General features: G+C 36.0%; 1 protein-coding gene across 7 annotated transcripts in view; it reads left to right on the forward strand.

Annotated features, from left to right (window-relative positions):
• The window catches only part of LOC126738014 (kinesin-like protein unc-104), a 227,573-nt gene extending 211,553 nt beyond the window's left edge, over positions 1–16,020 (forward strand). For all 7 annotated transcript variants that reach the window (XM_050443167.1, XM_050443170.1, XM_050443171.1 and 4 more), the window contains 2 exons: positions 1,144–1,257; positions 8,726–16,020. In XM_050443167.1, the coding sequence (XP_050299124.1) occupies positions 1,144–1,257; positions 8,726–8,947 (336 nt within the window). In that variant the 3' untranslated portion in view covers positions 8,948–16,020. The remainder of the gene's footprint in view (positions 1–1,143; positions 1,258–8,725) is intronic.
• The last annotated feature ends 2,139 nt before the right edge of the window (positions 16,021–18,159 follow it).

Below are 18,159 nucleotides of genomic sequence, written 5' to 3' on the forward strand. Positions count from 1 at the left end.
ATAGCTAATCCAGTAGCTCTAGAAATTCTACGAATACTTGTAGAAGAGTCCGCCTCTATCAAAGCAAGCACCTCTTCATCATCCAACCGCGGTCTGCCTATTTGTTGTACATCACCAGGTATTTCTCCCCGCAAATATGCGTTATGTACTCGTATTGACACTCTGTGATCGAGAAAGCGTTCACGATCCGGATAACGATCACGATACTCTCTTGCAGCAAAGCGAGCATTCCCACCGCAATCCATAAATGTAATGCATTTCAGCATATTCCCGTGGGGTATTATACCGATCCGGCATCTCGATGCAGATTAATTATTACTTTAATGGTATAATAGGTCAGAAAACAGAAAAAAAATCTATTAACACGTTAGCTAAAGACAAACAGAAAATAATACAGAAAATACCAACAGTCGGTTTGGCTATTTAAAATGGTCCATGTGAGAATACCATTTTTTTTGTGGCTCTTGATAGCATTCTGAATTCCAATTTGAAGGTCAAGCGCACTTAAATAGTACCAAATTTGTGGTATGCAAGCAAAAAATGTGGTATGATTTTATTTCTTTTACGTTTTATTTTTCTAAAAATTTTCTTAACATACATTGATCAAATAATAAACACTATAAGGTAAATGTTCTTATTGAAAGACTAGAAATAGTAGGAAGTTCTTAAACATTGGTTTAAATTCCTGTAGGTCTTTGTGTACTGTGTAGTGCTTCATTAAATTGTTAAAATTCATTTTTGAAGAATCCAAAAACAAATTAAACAAGATTTTCTGCAGCGAAACAAAAAAAAATTTACACTACCCTTTTATTAAAAAGACTCGACATTTGCTGGAATAAAAACAAAAAAATATATTTAAAAAATAAAACCCCAGACATAGAAAAAAATAATTTTTTAAGCCAGAAGTAAATTATAGAAAAAAAAAATGAAAAACAGCTATAACTTCTAAACCATCAAAAATCAGATAACAACATAGGGGGTTATTGTGATTCCAAATAGCCTCCCCTACCCCCCCCCCCCCTTTCAGTTTAGACCATAACTTTTGAAACACCCTCTATATATTTATATATTTATAAATAATTATTTTAAATTAATTTTTAAAGAATATAAAGTTGTTTCTACCAAAAATTGCTTTGCTTACAGGCAGTACGTCGCCCCTACGTGTTTATTTTCCGCGACGAGAAGGATCCTGTAGAGAGGGCTCTAATTAATTTGGCGACTGCTCAAGTGGAGTATTCAGAAGACCAACTGGCTATGGTGAGTTTTTCATTTCATACGAGTTTCACAATAAAATGACTTGAACCGATAGAAATCGTCATATCTAAAGTCGTATTATACTTTTGAGATAACGAAGTAACATGTTTAAACTAATACCAAGATTTTTCATTGCTTGAGATTTTGACATGTTTATTTTAATCCCATTCCTAACGATAAAACATAAAGTTCGTTCAGCAGTTCTCTAGCCTTTTCTAGTCGATCAACTTTTAGCACAATGTCATCTGCAAACCTCAGCTGACTAAGCTTTTCTCCATTCATATGATATCTTGAGATTACTTACAAATTAATATGAATTTGGGAAATAATTAAATAAAACGACTAATCTGAGTAAGTTTCCCTTTAATACTGAATTTGTCAAAAATTCCTACATACACATATGTAAGCCAGGGCCAAAGCATCAAGAAACTATATAAAAAACTATTGGCATTCTAATAATTATCAAGTCGCACGCCGATACATATTTGTTTATACGAATGTATCGTTTATACATTATAGATATTCATATATTCCCTTAACGGTGAAAATAGCCTTTTTACATACGTTTTCCAAGAGTGTTGTCAACAGCTTCGGCGATACGGTATCTATTTGATGTTGAATTTCTCGATTGAGCCACGGGGTTGGTGTTTTTTTTTGTTGGCAAAGAAATTTTTTATGAACGCAGTAGTTTTGAAACCCCCCGTATTGTAGAACATCGTTCCCGATTACCTATTGAAACTTCTCTGCTAGGTGGTATCTGGTTGGTTCCCTGCACTGCAATCTTCTCTGTCGCAGTCCTATTATTTATTGCCTCATAGCTTTACTCCCACGTTTAGTTCTATTCTGTTGCTTCTAGAAATTTTAGGAATTCACTGGACACATTTGTATTTTACCTAATGGTATAGTTCTAATCCTCTTTGCTGAAGGTTTGGCTTCACCCAGGTCTGGTTGAATGATTCGCAGAAGCACAGAATTCGGAGAGTGGTTTCTTCCTCTTCCTCACAACCTCTACGTAGAGGTGTATCAACTTTCCATAGTCTATATAGGTCTTTCCTGCAGGGTGCATGGCCTTGATCAGCACTGGTACCTTTCGCAGTTCTTACCTGGAGGAAGGGTGAGAACATACTGGGCCATATGTCGGGCTACCCAAAAGTTGTTTGGACAGTTTTAGCTTTGACAGTTGTTCCCAGTAGTTTTTATGATCCAACCACTGTCTGGTATTTGTTTTTCAGGTTTTATCGCTGACACAGCTTGTTGTTTCTGGGCTATAAGTCTGTTGCTGACCCCCTTCATTGCAAGTTGGATTACCGTTCTTGCAGCGGCATGGTTGCCCATATTCTGTATTAGGATTAATATCTATTAATATAATCTCTATTCTATTTTGCTCTTTAACTATGTCCGCGAGATCTTCCCAGCAGTTTTGTATAGTCTTTGACTTAGTCTCAAACTGTCTTAAAACGTTTGTTGCTGCCTGGTCTCCTGTAATGATTGCGAAGGTGCGGCCCCTTGAGCCTTCCTTCATCGGTCGGACATTCCCTTAGAAAATTGAAAGGCTAGAATTAGTAAACAACAACTTTGTTTGAGTTCAACATGTGCACAGGCGTAAGGAGGGTGTTTTGTTTACATATTCATCGATTCTCTGTTGTCAAGTTTCCACGCATTTTCAAACGAGGAAATTTTCAGCTATATTATTTCAGTGTTATAGAGTTATTTCAGTGTTTTTTTTTACGATAGTAAAAAGTTGAGCCGTTTGTGCCGCACCATGGGAAAAAAGCGATTTAAGCCGATCTTTTCACAAGAAAATACCGATATTTTCATAACATCATATTAAGGAACAACCGTCTTCATAAACGTAGAATAATAAATACTTATTACAAAAATCTATAATCATAATAAAATATTTAATTTCCATAAAAATGCTTTTTATTACATAAGTACCTTTACTCCAATGAAGTATGTTAAAAAAAACGCATAGAGTTCATAATCGGTAATATTGTTTACAATTTAAAGCATAATCTATCAATAATAAATATTTTTCGTGTAAATATTTTTCGACGTCACTGGTAAAAATTACTTGTGTCGGTGGAATCAACAATGCAATCGAGCGGTGTTGCGATGTTGTTGCCTTTTTCTATAATATAGGGACGTTATCTACATTCATTTAACTTTATAAGTTGACTTCTTTATAGAGTATCTTATCATATTTTATGAAAAAAAAACTTCATATTTTAGTAAAGAGGAATAGTATTATTTTGCGCCTGTGAAAATACATAAGCATTTGGCATAATTGCATCAGAGATATTGCAAGCAAACATACGGCCCATAGTTCCATGGCAATGCTAATTCTAGCCTTTCAATGTTCTAAGGACATTCCTATTATGTTTTCCTGTAAGCCAGTTGCTTTCAGGTTTAGGTTCAGCGTGAGTTGTCAGCCCTGTTAGCCTTCCTCTAGTACGCCCACTACTATCCCGATCTTCGATCGTATCGCCGCATTGTACCATGCTGAGTCGCCTTGCTTAAGAGAAGAGTAACTTCTGTGCCCATTGGTTCCTTTCCTTTCTCAATTACAACGGGTTTGTTTGGCTGTGCGACCTTGGTTTTGCCGTTCTTAGTGCCATACGCCTAAGGTGTCTTCCCACGCAACTCAAAATAAAACAATTAAATTAGAAGATGTCGTCCGTATTAAATTAAGACTAACCAATCTGCTGTTGTTGCAAGTTTCTATATGCTTAACATATTAGAAAAAAGGTTTTAGGGCGAGGATGGAAAATCGGATGATAAGGGGAGTAACAACGACGAGCAATTAATTTTTACATGAATCGAACTAATTTATAAAGCCTTTAAGTTGCCTCGTGTAATTTCGAATGACCAAAAAAAAAAAACTTTACCGAAAATCTCTGAAATTAAAAAAAAAAATAATATTTAATCGAATACCGTTTCCGATAAGTCTTTATTCCGTACTAGCTTTGTTGCTCAAGGTTGTACCTTGAGTAACTTAACTTAAGTAAATTTTAGCAGAAATAATTTTGGGCATATTATGCGTGTGGTAAAGTTTATTCCCTAAATCTAATATGAAAGTAGTGCAAACATTCGAATAGGGCATTTTGACTATGGTGTATCAGGTTTTCTACCGCAGCAGTCGGTATCGTTGACATTCCTTCTGCTATACCCCAACACGTTATTCTTTGTATTTTGTTGAGTATCTGAATAACACTCCTCCATTCTGCCGCATGCCACCATATTGGTGCTACACCCAGTGTATCTCTTACAGTACATAAGAGTTTTCTCGTGGCCTTGTTTGTATTGTTTATTACATGCTACTTTTGTTGTTAAGTTTTTTATCCAGGGTCACCCCTAGATATTTGACCTCATCTTCAAATCGCAGGTTTTCGCCAAAGAGCTTTAGGTCTCTAATGGGCTCTTGCTTCCTGTTTTTGTAAAGGCACCTAGGGTAGTTTTTGTGATTTTGTTTTAGGTTTACCCATAGTTGTTTTTCTATGCACCAGTGCTCGACAACATTTAGAGCTCTTTGCATTTTTTCGAATACATGAGCTTGGTTGCGCCCTAGTGCCAGTAGAACAATAGCGTCTACGTATCCCACAGCGAAGATATGAGTCGTCTCAGCAGGCTATCCGATACAAGGTTTCATAGCAGCAGTGAGAGTACCCCTCCCCCTGAGGAGTTCTCCTGCACTCCTGAGCTTTTATCATGGTGCTGTTGAGAGTCGCTTTCACCTTCCTATGACTTAGCCTTTTGTTGACCCAACCCCTTATCATAGAATGTATGCCTTGTACCGCTATGTCATGGTTCGTTGGTTCAAATGTCGTGTTTTCAAATGCTCCCTCAATGTCTAAGAAGGCTCGTAGGGCAACTTCTTTGTTGTTTAAAGATTATTCGACCCTCTGGGTTATCTCGTGGATCGCTGATTTGCAAGATTTACCCGTTTGATAGGCTATGGTGTTGATGAAGAGGGCTAGCCACCAATAAATCGCCCCTGATATGCCTTTCTATAGGGTTTTCCTCTGTTTTTAAGAGGAATGATTTAAGGCAGATTGGTCAGAAGGATTTTGGTTTCGCGTATAAATTGCGTCCCACTTTTTGTAGGAATACTACCTCTGCACTCTTCCAACTCTCTGGAATGTGCGCCTTGGCGGGACTGGCCCGCATTATTTTGCATAAAGCAGGTAGCAGCAGTTGTTTGCTCTGCTGTAGCATGATAGATATAATACCACCTATTCCGGGAGACTTAAATGCTTTGAAGGTGTCTATCGCCCATTTAACTTTCTCGTAGGTTACAACCTTTTTTGCCAGTTCTCCTTTTTGCCCCTGTTTGGGAATCGGGTATTGGTCCTGTGTTGATTGAAGAGTTTCCGATCCCGAGAAATGGGTGCTCAGCCTGAGACCGAGCGTTTCCTTGGCGGTTGTGTATTCTCCATTGGAATTTATGCACGAACCAAGGGTCTGTTGCGGTCCCTGCCTAGTTTCTTTCATCCTTCTCGTTTTGCCTTCTTTATGACACCGTTTTATCTGGATAAGCTTTGTCTGTATTGATTTTACTCCCCAGTTCTCTTTGCTCTGTTAAGGAGTTTTCTTACTGTTCGCTTAAGCTCAAACTAAGCGAGCTTGGTTCCACCAGCTTGGGGGACATGATTTTTCAAACGCAACTCTGTTATTATAATTAACCGACTCTGTAAGTACTTCAAGCTCTAGGTTGTTTTTAGCCTCCGTTGGACAGTTGTCCAGGTGGCCTTCTAGTGTCTCTTTATAGAGACTCCAGTTCGTTTTCCTAGGATTTGTGTCCACAGATTCTAGTTCTAATCTTATATACTTGTGATCTGACAAATTGGATTCATCAGATACGTGGCACTTTGTCACAAGGTCACAGATGTGTCCTTTGTCTAGGGATAGATCGCTCTCTTAATTTGCAATTTGACTGCCGCCGTGTCTCTGTGGCAAAACTCCCACAGTGGTGAGGCCCCTTCTAGTACATCTGTTCTTATGAATATGCAGCTTCTTTTTCAATTCAATATATTACGGTAATTTATCAATTTACAAAATAAATATAGGTTTAAAAAAATATTCAATAAAATAAGATTTCATATCGCAATAAAGCATTCACGCAACAGGTAACATCAATAAAATCAAAAAAAATATAAAGACAACAATGGTTTAAAACAAAATAACTTCGATAGAAAAACACACACTTTAAGCAAAGTCAAGATATAAAATTATATTGCACTTAAGCAGATTATAAAATTCGTTGAAGTGAACTCAGAGAACAATGAAACAAATCTATACCGACACTATTTGAGTCAATCATCATTTTATCCATTGCACAGTTTTTACCATACAGTGTACGATGTTGTCCAAAATAGAATAATCTAGTCTGTCTGAGCACTGTAGTAGAAGGAACATTTAATTTAAGCTGACACAACAACTCAGGAGACTGTATTAGATTGTTAAGAATCTTGTATGTTGTGACAATATCGCAGTTTTTACGTCGAATCTCCAACTTTTCAATGTTCAGCAATCTATACATTTCACTGTAATTAATATCAATACAAGGAATATTAAGCTTGTAAGCAATGTATCTTATGAATTTACGTTGAACTTTTTCTAGACACATTATATATTTAGCATAATAAGGTGACCATACACATGAATTCGACTCAAGTTGACTGCGAACCGATGAAATATACAGAAGTTTGATGGAATCACTACTGCTGAAATAATGAGTATGCCTCTTAATAAAACCCAACATTTTGTAAGCCTTATTACACAGGTTTTCAATATTTTTTAAAAAAGTTATCCTGCAGTCAGAAAGCACCCCAAGATCACTGATCTCTGATACCTTCTCAATAAGTGAACCAACTAAAACTCCTGGTAAGCTGAATATATTTGCATTTTTTAGCATTAAGGATCATTCTATTGTTCTTGCACCATATTTCAAATTTGTTTGTTCAAATTGCACCATAATCAGAACAAAGTTCATGATGTGTCAAGTTACTGTCTATAATTTTAAAAATCTTAACATCATCAGCAAAAAGTAACACATTACAATAATCAAAACAATGAACATCATTAATAAAAAGGTTAAATAAAAAAGGGCAAGATGGGCACCCTGAGGATCCCCAGAGGTCACTGGAAAAGGACTAGAATAAAAGTTATTTATCTTTATAATCTGTGTTCTTCCAGACAGATATGACTTCAATTAGGTCAAAAGACAATCACTGATACCATAGAGTGACAATTTCGTAACCAGGAGAGAATGATTAACCCTGTCAAAGGCCTTGGAAAAGTCAGTATATATGGAACCAACTGACATACCGTTCTCCAAGGCCCCCGACAAAGCTGTTTGGTAAAGCAACAAATTAGTGGTAACGGACCTATCCTTGGCAAACCCATGCTGCTTAGTTGAGATTATGTTTTTTTAAATTTCTGTGATAAAAACAATTTGTGACAAAACTGTAAAAAACCTTTGCAAAGTGACAAGCTAGAGAAACAGGACGATAGTTTTTCACATCATCCTTCTGACCAGTATTCTTAAATAGTCAAATAATGTAACTTCCATGAGGTTGGAAAACTACTTGTCTTGAAAGACATATTATAAATCAGCCATAGTGGACGTGAAAAAGCAAAAGCACTGTGTTTTATGAAAACAGCTGGAATACAGTCAGGCCCAGGGCCCTTATTAACATTGACATTGGTTAACTTTTCAAAGACTTCAGATATTCTTGAACATCAAAATCGTCAGGAGAGTAGACTGAAGAAAAATATTGTGCAAATAAAGATGCTATTTCTTGGATTGGCTCCCTCTTTTTGGTCTGACATAAGTTTCTTTTTAATGTTCCCTAGTTCTCTTATCTGGCTCCTGTAGATATGCGGTTCCAGGATAAGGGTAATGTGAATATTATTGTCGGCCTTGCAATGGTGTAATTATTTGTAATAACCTTACTCCCATGCATGCCAGGTTTTTACGCTTGCGCGGAGGTTCCCGACATGAGTCCCTCCTGGGGCTTACCCAAGAGCCTCACCTTTATGATACGAAAGTTGAGGTATAACGATTTTTTCGCTTCCCTCACTTTGGTTGATGATCCCTCGTCTATACGGAAGGTTGCCCTTGCCATTCTGGTCCTTCCCCGTAGCGAGTTCCATCCAGAGGCGGGTCCTGATGATATTTTGTACATCCTTCCTGTGTAGGAAATCTTTCGGATCCTCGACGGCATTCGGCACCCAAGCCACCACCTTCCGTAGTTTTGGGAGTTTGCTGAGCCGTTATTAGGAGTTTAGTTCTTTCCTGGGAGGTCTCCTTCTCCATCAGGCCGATGAGCCAGTTTTTGGTCGTCTTATCAACGCAAGTGATGTGAAGGACCCCTTCACCAATAATCAGAATAACAAATTTAGATTTATCAAATATAATACGTAAAAAAATCATAATATCAAACATAAGTTACGATTATTTTTTCTGTAGGTACGTGTGCCCAACACCTTCAGCGTAGTGAGCAAACACCGTGGGTACTTACTACAAACCCTACATGAAAAAGAAGTTCACGACTGGCTCTATGCTATAAATCCATTATTGGCAGGACAGATAAGGTCCAAATCGGCCAGACGGGTACAGCCTCAGGGCAACAAGAATCAAGAGGGCGTGACCTCCGATATACATCTAACAACGGCGCCTCAACTCAAATGAGATATGATTGATATGGAATCGGTGCTGGTATATTAAGTTAACATTTTTTGTCTCTTTTGTTGTTTAATTTCTTACTTTTGTATTATGCTGATTCCATATACGTGACATGACAAGGAGGTAATGTCTCAATATTTCTAGTCATTTTATTTTAATTGAAAGTATTACCGATGATAAAATTAAATCGTCCGAGCAGATAAATTACATAGGATTTTGTACAGAAAAGCGGTAATATTTCTAATTAAAATGTCTTATGTGATTTTTTAGTATATTTATAAGTGTAATTTTAGCATTAATTTCATTATTTCAAATGCGCAAAGTAGGACAGGGATTCGTGCTAAAGGCATATTATTGAATATCACTAAGTAGAGCAAGAAGGCCGGTGAATTGTTCAACAACAGGGCAATTAGATGGATTGTGATCACACGCGGCTCTGCTCGATTGGTGAACACACTATTATCAATTTTATTACAGATTTCTCCTATAAGGCCTTAAAATATTTCAATGTGCAATATAATATACATATATAAATTATAGACGTGAAAACTATTATACTAATTCACCATACTGTAATAAATGTGTAGATTTGGCAAAAGCAATGCTACTTGGGTGAATGCAATAAATCAGAAAATAGTGAGGGTATTACGGACAGAACTTATTAAGTAAAAAAAAGCAGTTTGCAAGAAAAACTAATATTAATTTAACTGCTACAATTATAACTTCTTGTTTAGTTATGTTGCACGTATATATACAAGTAAAAACCGAGGAATTTTTATTACATATATTGGCCATATATGTGGTGTACCTGCGAGGATATGTTTAACGAAAGGTAGGTTTTGGAAAATTTGTCAATGTGAATTAGGAGCTTTTCTGAATTAGGAAAAATCTATCTTCTGAAAATATGCTTATCAATGTGTTATAGGCACTTCTTTATAAAACAGATAACGTCTATGTTATTTTAAGTGGAACACTCTTTGTATTATACTTTTTTACATTCTACATAAATTTTTTGACTCATTTTATACCGGGTGACACAGCAAAAAGGGAATACCTAATAACTATTTTACCCTTCAGGATAAACACATGCTATTTGGTATATCGATAGAATTGGTATAAGAGGATCTTTTGACATATCCGGTTGTTTTCTGTCATTTTCCGTTTAACCGGAAGTGACACTAACTTTTTTAAATAAGACACTTGGTATATTATTAAGTATTTTGATAAAAAATAATATTCTAAGAATAATCATACTGCATTTGCTATTTTTTGTTTTATACTTATAGAAAAAAATCAATTTTTTAAATTTTAAAATAGGGTGCCATGAATGTGTTGAAAGTTTTAATCAAGTAATCATGGAAAAATAGTTTTCATTGCGTTTTATGACTTAAATCTTTTATAATCTTTGTTTTTGATGCAAATGTTACAGAAAAATTATTTCATAGAACAAAACGACGAGGCCCCAGTTTTGCGAATCGTTCAATGACTTCTTTAGGACTGACTTCATGCCTTGGTGTATGTATAGCAAAGCCAATCCAATCAGTCTTTCTTGTAGCATCGTTGACCTCAGCCATGTTTTCAAGTAGTGAAGAGTAGAAAAAGAGCGCTCAGAGCTTGCATTTGTCACTGGCAGTGTGCAAAATATATGAAGATAAGTACATTAATGAATACGAAGATAAGTACATTGATAACACCGCCCAACAGCATGTATGTTGCATGGAATATTTTTATGATTCTAGGCTTATTTTTAATGCTGATATTAAATAATGTCATCAGTTTATATGTGTCAGCTCTAGTTTTTGAGTTAAAAGGAGGGAGTATTTTTTGGGAATTAAAAATATACTCAACGTACAAACATTTTTAATTACAAGAACTATACACTCAGGAATTTTCTTTTATATGATTTTCTACTAGTTTTGAATGAACTGCTACTCTGAATACTCCAGCAAAACTCGGCCAACATATGTGCATCCCAGCGACCCTGAAATCGTTCCTCCATGGTTCGAAGATCTTGGTGGAATCGTTCACCCTGTTCTTCACTCATGTCACCGAGATTTTCAGGAAAATGATGTAAATGGCTGTGTAGGAAGTGCACTTTGATGCTCATGTTACATCCAAGTCGCTGGAAGTGTGACAACATCTCTTCGACGTGCGCAATGTAATCATCACCCTTCCTATTACCTAAGAAATTTTGGATAACCCAAACAAAGGAATCCCATGCATTCTTCTCAATTTCTGACATTGAGCTGGTGAAATTAGGATCGTTTACCAACTTGCGAATTTGTGGACCATCAAATATACCTGCCTTGAGTTTTTCTGAACTTAGACACTTGGAAATTTCCTTGAAATATATTTGAAACATTCACCATCTTTATTTAATGCCTTAACATATTACTTCATTAAACCTAGTTTAATGTGCAGGGGTGGCAATATGATACGATCTCGTGGCACTAGAGGTTTATTTATAACATTAAGACTACCTGGAAGTAGTGCTTCCCTAGAGGGCCATTCTTTTTTTGACCAATGTTCTGATTTTGCTCTACTATCCCATAAACACATAAAACAAGGATATTTAGTGTAGCCTCCTTGTTGTCCTAAAAGGAATTTCACCATCTTCAGATCAACGCAAATCACCCATTTATGATTGTTATATTTGATTTTGTTCATGACCAGTGCTATTGTGGGGTATTCTTCCTTAACTTTAGTTGAATGTGCTATTGGTATGGAGCCTAGTTTATTTCCGTTGTGCAATAGTACTCCGTTTTGACGAGTCAATAAATAAACGCCAATCGATTGGTTCATATTTCTGCAAGCCCATGGCAGTCATTAAACCAGAAATATTAGTACAAAATACAAAATTATCCTCCTCAGCGGAAAAGGGAAGTAAGTCTTTTTCTCGAGTGCGGTAATAAGAAACTTCAGTTTCTTTAGTTAAAAGATTTCTCTCTTTTAATCTGGAGGCCAATAATTCACACGAAGTTTTGGATAGTCCAAGGTCTCTAATTAAATCATCAAGTGCACTTTGATCGAATGGTTTTCGTTGGAAAGAGATTTTCTGGAACAAACTCGTCATCGCTCATGCTACTCAATCATTCAATTCATCAGAACTTTCTGTAGATGTAGATGGTAATGGTAAAGATGTATCTTTTGAGCTCCTTACAGGCCTCACAGCTGATGTTGATGTGGGGTAAATCCATTTGGAGCGGTTCGTCTTATTGATTCCTTTTATATTAACAACGCACAAATAGCAGTCATCGTGATGATTTAAAGGTTCACGCCAAATCATTGGGGATTGGAATTTAAAAGAGAGTCTCTTCTTAGTGGCCCATAAACGTAATTCTTCAACACAAATTTTGCACACAATATTGGGCACCCAGCACTTGTTATCTGTTTCCAAAGGAAAACCAAAACACTCTAAATACGCTCGTTTCACAAAGTCTGACATATTCAATCGAAATTTTTGAAAAACATATTCACCACAAATATAACAAAAACAATTCGGATCATTAATGCAGACCCTTCTTAGCGAAGTCATGATGAAAATTACAATAATTTATCTAAAACGCGACTATAATAGATAAAAAACCAAAAATAAAGATAAATGAGAAAAACGTAGCTATATCTAAACAACTCGAGCTGTTAGAGTAAAACTGACGACAGATTCGAAATCAGATGCCTCGAATTAGTAAACAACAATAAAAATATTTCAGTCAACATAAAATAACCTTCGATTTGTTGTGCAGTGTAATACATTGATAGTCGGGAATATTTCAACATCACAGTTCTCCAAAGCTTGTAATGCAGGAGTTGGAAGTGGATTCGCTGAAGTCTTTTTCTTCTGCTGCCAATAGCACTGCCAGTGGTTCAACTCGCTTTTGAACTTAAAACGCTGCACGAAGTTGTCATCAGTTACGAGTCTTTTGAATCTTTCTGTCACACAGCTGATAAGATTTTCGCTTTCAGTTGGATTGAGCTCACATACTTTCGTAGGCAGCAGCATACTTAATTGAAAACCGGCTAGAACTTCTTTCGAAAAACCTTTTCGCGTGCTTCCGGCGACTGCCCTGTACGACGGCATGCCTCCGCGTTAGGGAACGCGGAGGCATGCCAGTAAGCAAGGGCAGTTTCATAGTTCTTTGCCTTCGGCCCTAAGCTTAACGAGGCATTTGAGTTGCGATCCGTTAATTTTCTTCCTGAGGGTGGTCAAAGAATCTCTGGGGTTCTTGCATTTTCCAGAGGCGCCACGCTCACCCCTCTCTAGACCTCCGGCGTTGTGAACTCCTGGGGTCTTGTCACTCCGCCTGCCCTGGTCTCCAACCTCGGGTGTACGAATGGAGGGGTTCTCTCCCTCACTCTCGGCTGTTACCACCGGGTCCACCTCCATTCCAAAGTTCATAACGCCCTCTGCAGGTATACCTTCAGGTACCGGTAGTGGTGCGGATAAGGCAATTCATCCGTCACATGCGAAGATGCCTCTAAAAGAGGATCGTGACTGTTGCCCGCCACGTTAGGGTCTTGAATTTTTTCGGGTCGTTTCTCCATAAAAAGTCCCACAAGAAGCTAGGAAAAGTTGGTCGATTGTGACAGAGCCCCGCATGCCATAATAAGGCTTGAATACTAGGGAATTTCACCCGGTTTTACGTAGACATCGTTCAGGATACCTGATTTAAGGGCTCAGGTGTCATGTAGACCTTGGCACGATAGCTTTCTCCTAGTCTTAAGCCCGATACCCCAGAAACGTCATACCGAGAGAGGAGAGAAGAAGATAGCACAGTATTAGAGAAGGGAAATCTAGAACTGTGGTTAGATTGACCGATAGCAGGTAGCAGAAAGTAGAAAAAGCAGAATCACACTCAAACATAGCAGAAGTAGAGTGCGTTCTAGTCCGACTAGGTCCGGCATTTAGTTTCAACAGGGCTACTACGTGAAGGATGCTTGCATGGCTCGCATACCCCGATCTTTGTCAGGGGGTACCCCGCTTGACTGGTGTGTACCCCGGAGACGCGCTCAAATGCCGTTCAGTATAACCCCGGTTGGCACTGAGCAAGCCCTACAAACCCCTATTAGGCATTTTACCAACTAGGCCTTTGAATTTAGGAGTGAGACTATCCCATACCACATATAGGTGTTGTTTCATTTTGTGCCCAAATATGTGTCTGTATTGGATTAAAATCCAGGTTGATAGAGGCATGTGACAAAACTTTAATATCATGTTCTCCTATCAATTTTTTGGTAAATTTAGCCGTATCGCATGAGGCTCAGTCCCGTTAAAAGATGAAATCTTTGGGTATAAATTTGCAGTACTTGGTAAAAGTGAATGTTCAAGGATATCTTGATATTTGGCTGCATTTATTATGCATTCAATAAAGTGTCAAGTCCTCAACAACTCGACATACAACTCTACACTTTTGAGACAATTCTTAGGGATTGGTTCTGTTTTTTCCTGAATCACACAATGTCGATAACCTCCCAGACAGCCATCAAATTTGCTTTCGTCGCTATAGATAACGTTATTCCAGTTATCTTTGGTCCAAACGTAACGCTTTCTTTTTTGAGTTTCCGTCAACAATGTACTCGAATAAATAAAAAAAAGATAGATACTGATCGCTGAGAAGAACTTATCAAAGATATAATAAAAACTAAAGTTAAAGTTCCCGACTTACATATTCTAGTTTTATGCCTTACGCTTCTTTGAGAAACAACTTTTGAACCGCCTAAGCTTTTGCCCCGAACATCAATACTGGCAATTTCACCATATTTCCTAATTATATTAAACACAGTAGTTGTTGCTACAGTCAATTCACTGGATATTTCACGCATTGTTTTCCTTTGTTCAAACAATTAATTAAATTCCAAGAAATAGTCCATCTTTTCTCAAAGAGAACGGCTTACATTAAATAGTAATGCAATAAACTCTCAATTTTGAGACCTGTGACTTAGAGTTTATTTCATTAAATAGTAATCAATTTAAAATATATAATTAAATCGCAAAAATAATTTCATACATAGAAAACAATGTTGTTAAATGCGTATTTACAATTTAAAAACATTTCGGTAAATTTTTATTTTATTCGCAAAATAACTGCTTGTTCCAACATATAGTGGTTAAGCTACTAACTTACGTCTTGTATATTAAAAAGCCAAACACCATTTTCTGATTTATTAACCCCATTTTATCGCATGTGTAAGAAAATTTCGTACTTCATTTGTACTTTAAAAATATATATGGTATACATAGTTTTTAAATAACCCCTTGTACCCCCTTAACCCCGTCTAATCATTTGTGAATCATATGGCATGTCTAGAAGATAAATAGATTTTATTTAAAGAAAAAAATTAAAAATCGTTATATATTTGGAGCTCTTTAGAAATTTCACCTTCTTTGCAAAATATTCCTCTGGACAAGGCTCTGTAATGTGCTAGTTTTAGATGATCGTAAAATTCCTTTCTTGATAAACCAAACCATTTTAGTCTAGATAATAAAAACCTATTCTTATGTTTCGTAGTTCATAAGGCAAAAGATCTTTCGTGACTGATATTTAAATTTTGTTATGTTCCACAAAAGAACACTTTTAAATTATTACTATTGCTAAAAATTGTTATATTGGACGTACTATATTAAGTAGTTGCTTGTTATAAGTGGTAATCTGTAGCACAGTGCTAGCGACGCCCGTTTTTCGATGAGGCTGTATATTTTTTCGAAGGATTAATGTTGGTTTATACAGGTATGTACAAAAACGATTCGTATATTTCTGTATGTCGGTGGAAATGTGATAAAAGAGATTTTATATTATGGTAAAGAAATAGTTTTGAAAAGCGGGCGTCGTTAAAGAATAAAACTTTTTTGCGTCACTCGTGCTAAAATAAATGAGCTATAAATGTATAAAATTAACGATAATAATTATGGTATTATTAAGATGATGATCATAAACCGTAGGACAATTTAGGAAAATTACCATCTATTATTTTATTAATGACAAATCGGGTACTTCCACGTACCGTTTTGTCTTAACTATTGATTGTATAATTGTATAAGTAATATGAAAATATACTTAATAAATATCATAATTGTTATTTTATTTGACTATTTTTCTTTGACGATTGAGTCATACCTTTAGGGAGGTAAGTAATGTAATATGTTATGGAATCTAACCGCATTGGTGAAGAAGATCTGTTATTGTATTAAGAGCAGATTTCCTGCTTGTTTTGACTATTATCTATAGCATGGATGCACAGACCGCGGCCCACCGGTCGAATACTGGTGGCCCGCCGAAAGCGAAAATAATACTCTCGTACATTCGAAAAATATTTTTACAGTTTTAAACCTACTTCTTTTCCCAGAATTATCTTAAGATGGCGGTACACTGGCAGCATACTATGCCGCGGCGGATTTGCAAAGAGCGCCCGATGCAGGTCTGCGTCGGTATCGGTCCTCAATAGCAGATCAATGCACTAGCGTCTGCCGCCTGGAAATCACTGTGCCTCTGCAGTCAGATGTGTGGTGCTACGTTGCCGCTATTCATATTAAAATACCGGCTGCATATGTTGCGCGCCGGCAGTTCTGAGAGATATTTTTTAAGGTGGTAGTTGGTTACAAATAAAATAGCTTTGTGTTAAATGGAGGATTCTTTTATTAATTATTTTTTTAAAGGTTATATCGCTACGTACAGGGTACAGTAATAGGACATTATGTACCTATTTAAGTGCCTATACCTAATTTATATGTATTTTTCAGTTTTGGTTATTAATGTTAAATAGTTGTCCTTCCTTATATACTAAAATGGGTGACATTTAACATTAGTGCAATCGGAATTACATTACAAAATTAATTAATATGATGAGAATAACCTAATTTAAGTCATTTCCAAAAAGAAAAAATGAGGAATTTTAATTTTTTATTATAATATTAATGATTTTAATCTGGAACTATTTTTCGACGCGTAGTAATAATGTCAGTGTGTTGGGATTTTCTATTGGTTATAGTGACATTAGTGACAAGCGAAGCGCAAAAATGTTTTGTTCATTCTAACGGGTTGCCGTGCACCTGGGTTGGAGTGAGACTTGATTTTAGAGTTGGATCTCAAAACGGATATCGACCGTGGGTTGGAGCCTTCCATCGGTTGGGTTAGTGTCTTTTGAGCCGCGTACAGGAAATATTAACTTTATTTATTACTTTTTTTCGTTTTAACGCAAAAAACTTAATTTTTCCGCATTTTTTTCCTTTAAAAAATAAAAATACTATACAATGCCTCTCCTCTTTAAAGTTTCTTCAAAAAACGTTTACTTTTGATTGCACTAATATTAAATAGACCCCTAAAATAAGTTAAGAATTGATAAAGGTACCTACTACGATTTCAATGAACTCATAATGTAATAAAATCACATGCCATTATTTTATTAAACCATTCATGAGATAAATGTGTTGAACATTGTGCTTGCTATGACTAGGAAACTGTGCAGGATTCTAAAAATGGTAAAAACATATTGCACTTTTCTGAATGTAACCATTAACCTTTGAATTGCTAATTTTTAGGATTCATAAACATTTTGATATTTTATTCAATAAATACCTAGGTTTTTTTTATATGCGTAAAAAACGTAAGATAAGAAAATGCGATTTGTTTATTGTTGATCTGCAAATAGATAATAGATTTAGCTGAATATTACATACTGAAGAGCATTAATTTATTAAAATAGTAATAATGTAGGATTTGGAATTTTTAAAATATCGCTTTTGAGAAATATGTTTAAATTAGCAATTATTTCAAAAATATTTCAAATTAGAAAGAAAATAATTTTGTAATGATCTAAACACCATCAATAGAAGGAATAAAGGCTCCAATCCAAAATAAAACCATAGTATAGGTAACTAAATTTTATTATTAAAAAACAAAGAAAAAGATAAACTTATTTATGTAGCGAAGAGTTACCAGAAGTAGGACCCAATAAGGAAATGAAACCAATTTTTTACAAAAAAATGCCGACGTTTCGACCTTATCCTTATATTTAGAACATCTTCAAATGTGGCTGGAAATATCACAATACATGCATAATGTAAATGGATATACATGTAAACCAATCACTTAGCTAATGATAGACGAAAAACAATGAAAAACACAAAGTCACGGTCTCACAACATTTACTTAAAGCTACACGTGTTTCACTCTATTCAGAGCATCATCAGGCCTAAAACAATAATAATTAGTCTTGAAAGAAAA

This window comes from Anthonomus grandis, chromosome 6 (genome assembly GCF_022605725.1).
Source record: "Anthonomus grandis grandis chromosome 6, icAntGran1.3, whole genome shotgun sequence".
Classification (NCBI taxonomy): domain Eukaryota; kingdom Metazoa; phylum Arthropoda; class Insecta; order Coleoptera; family Curculionidae; genus Anthonomus; species Anthonomus grandis.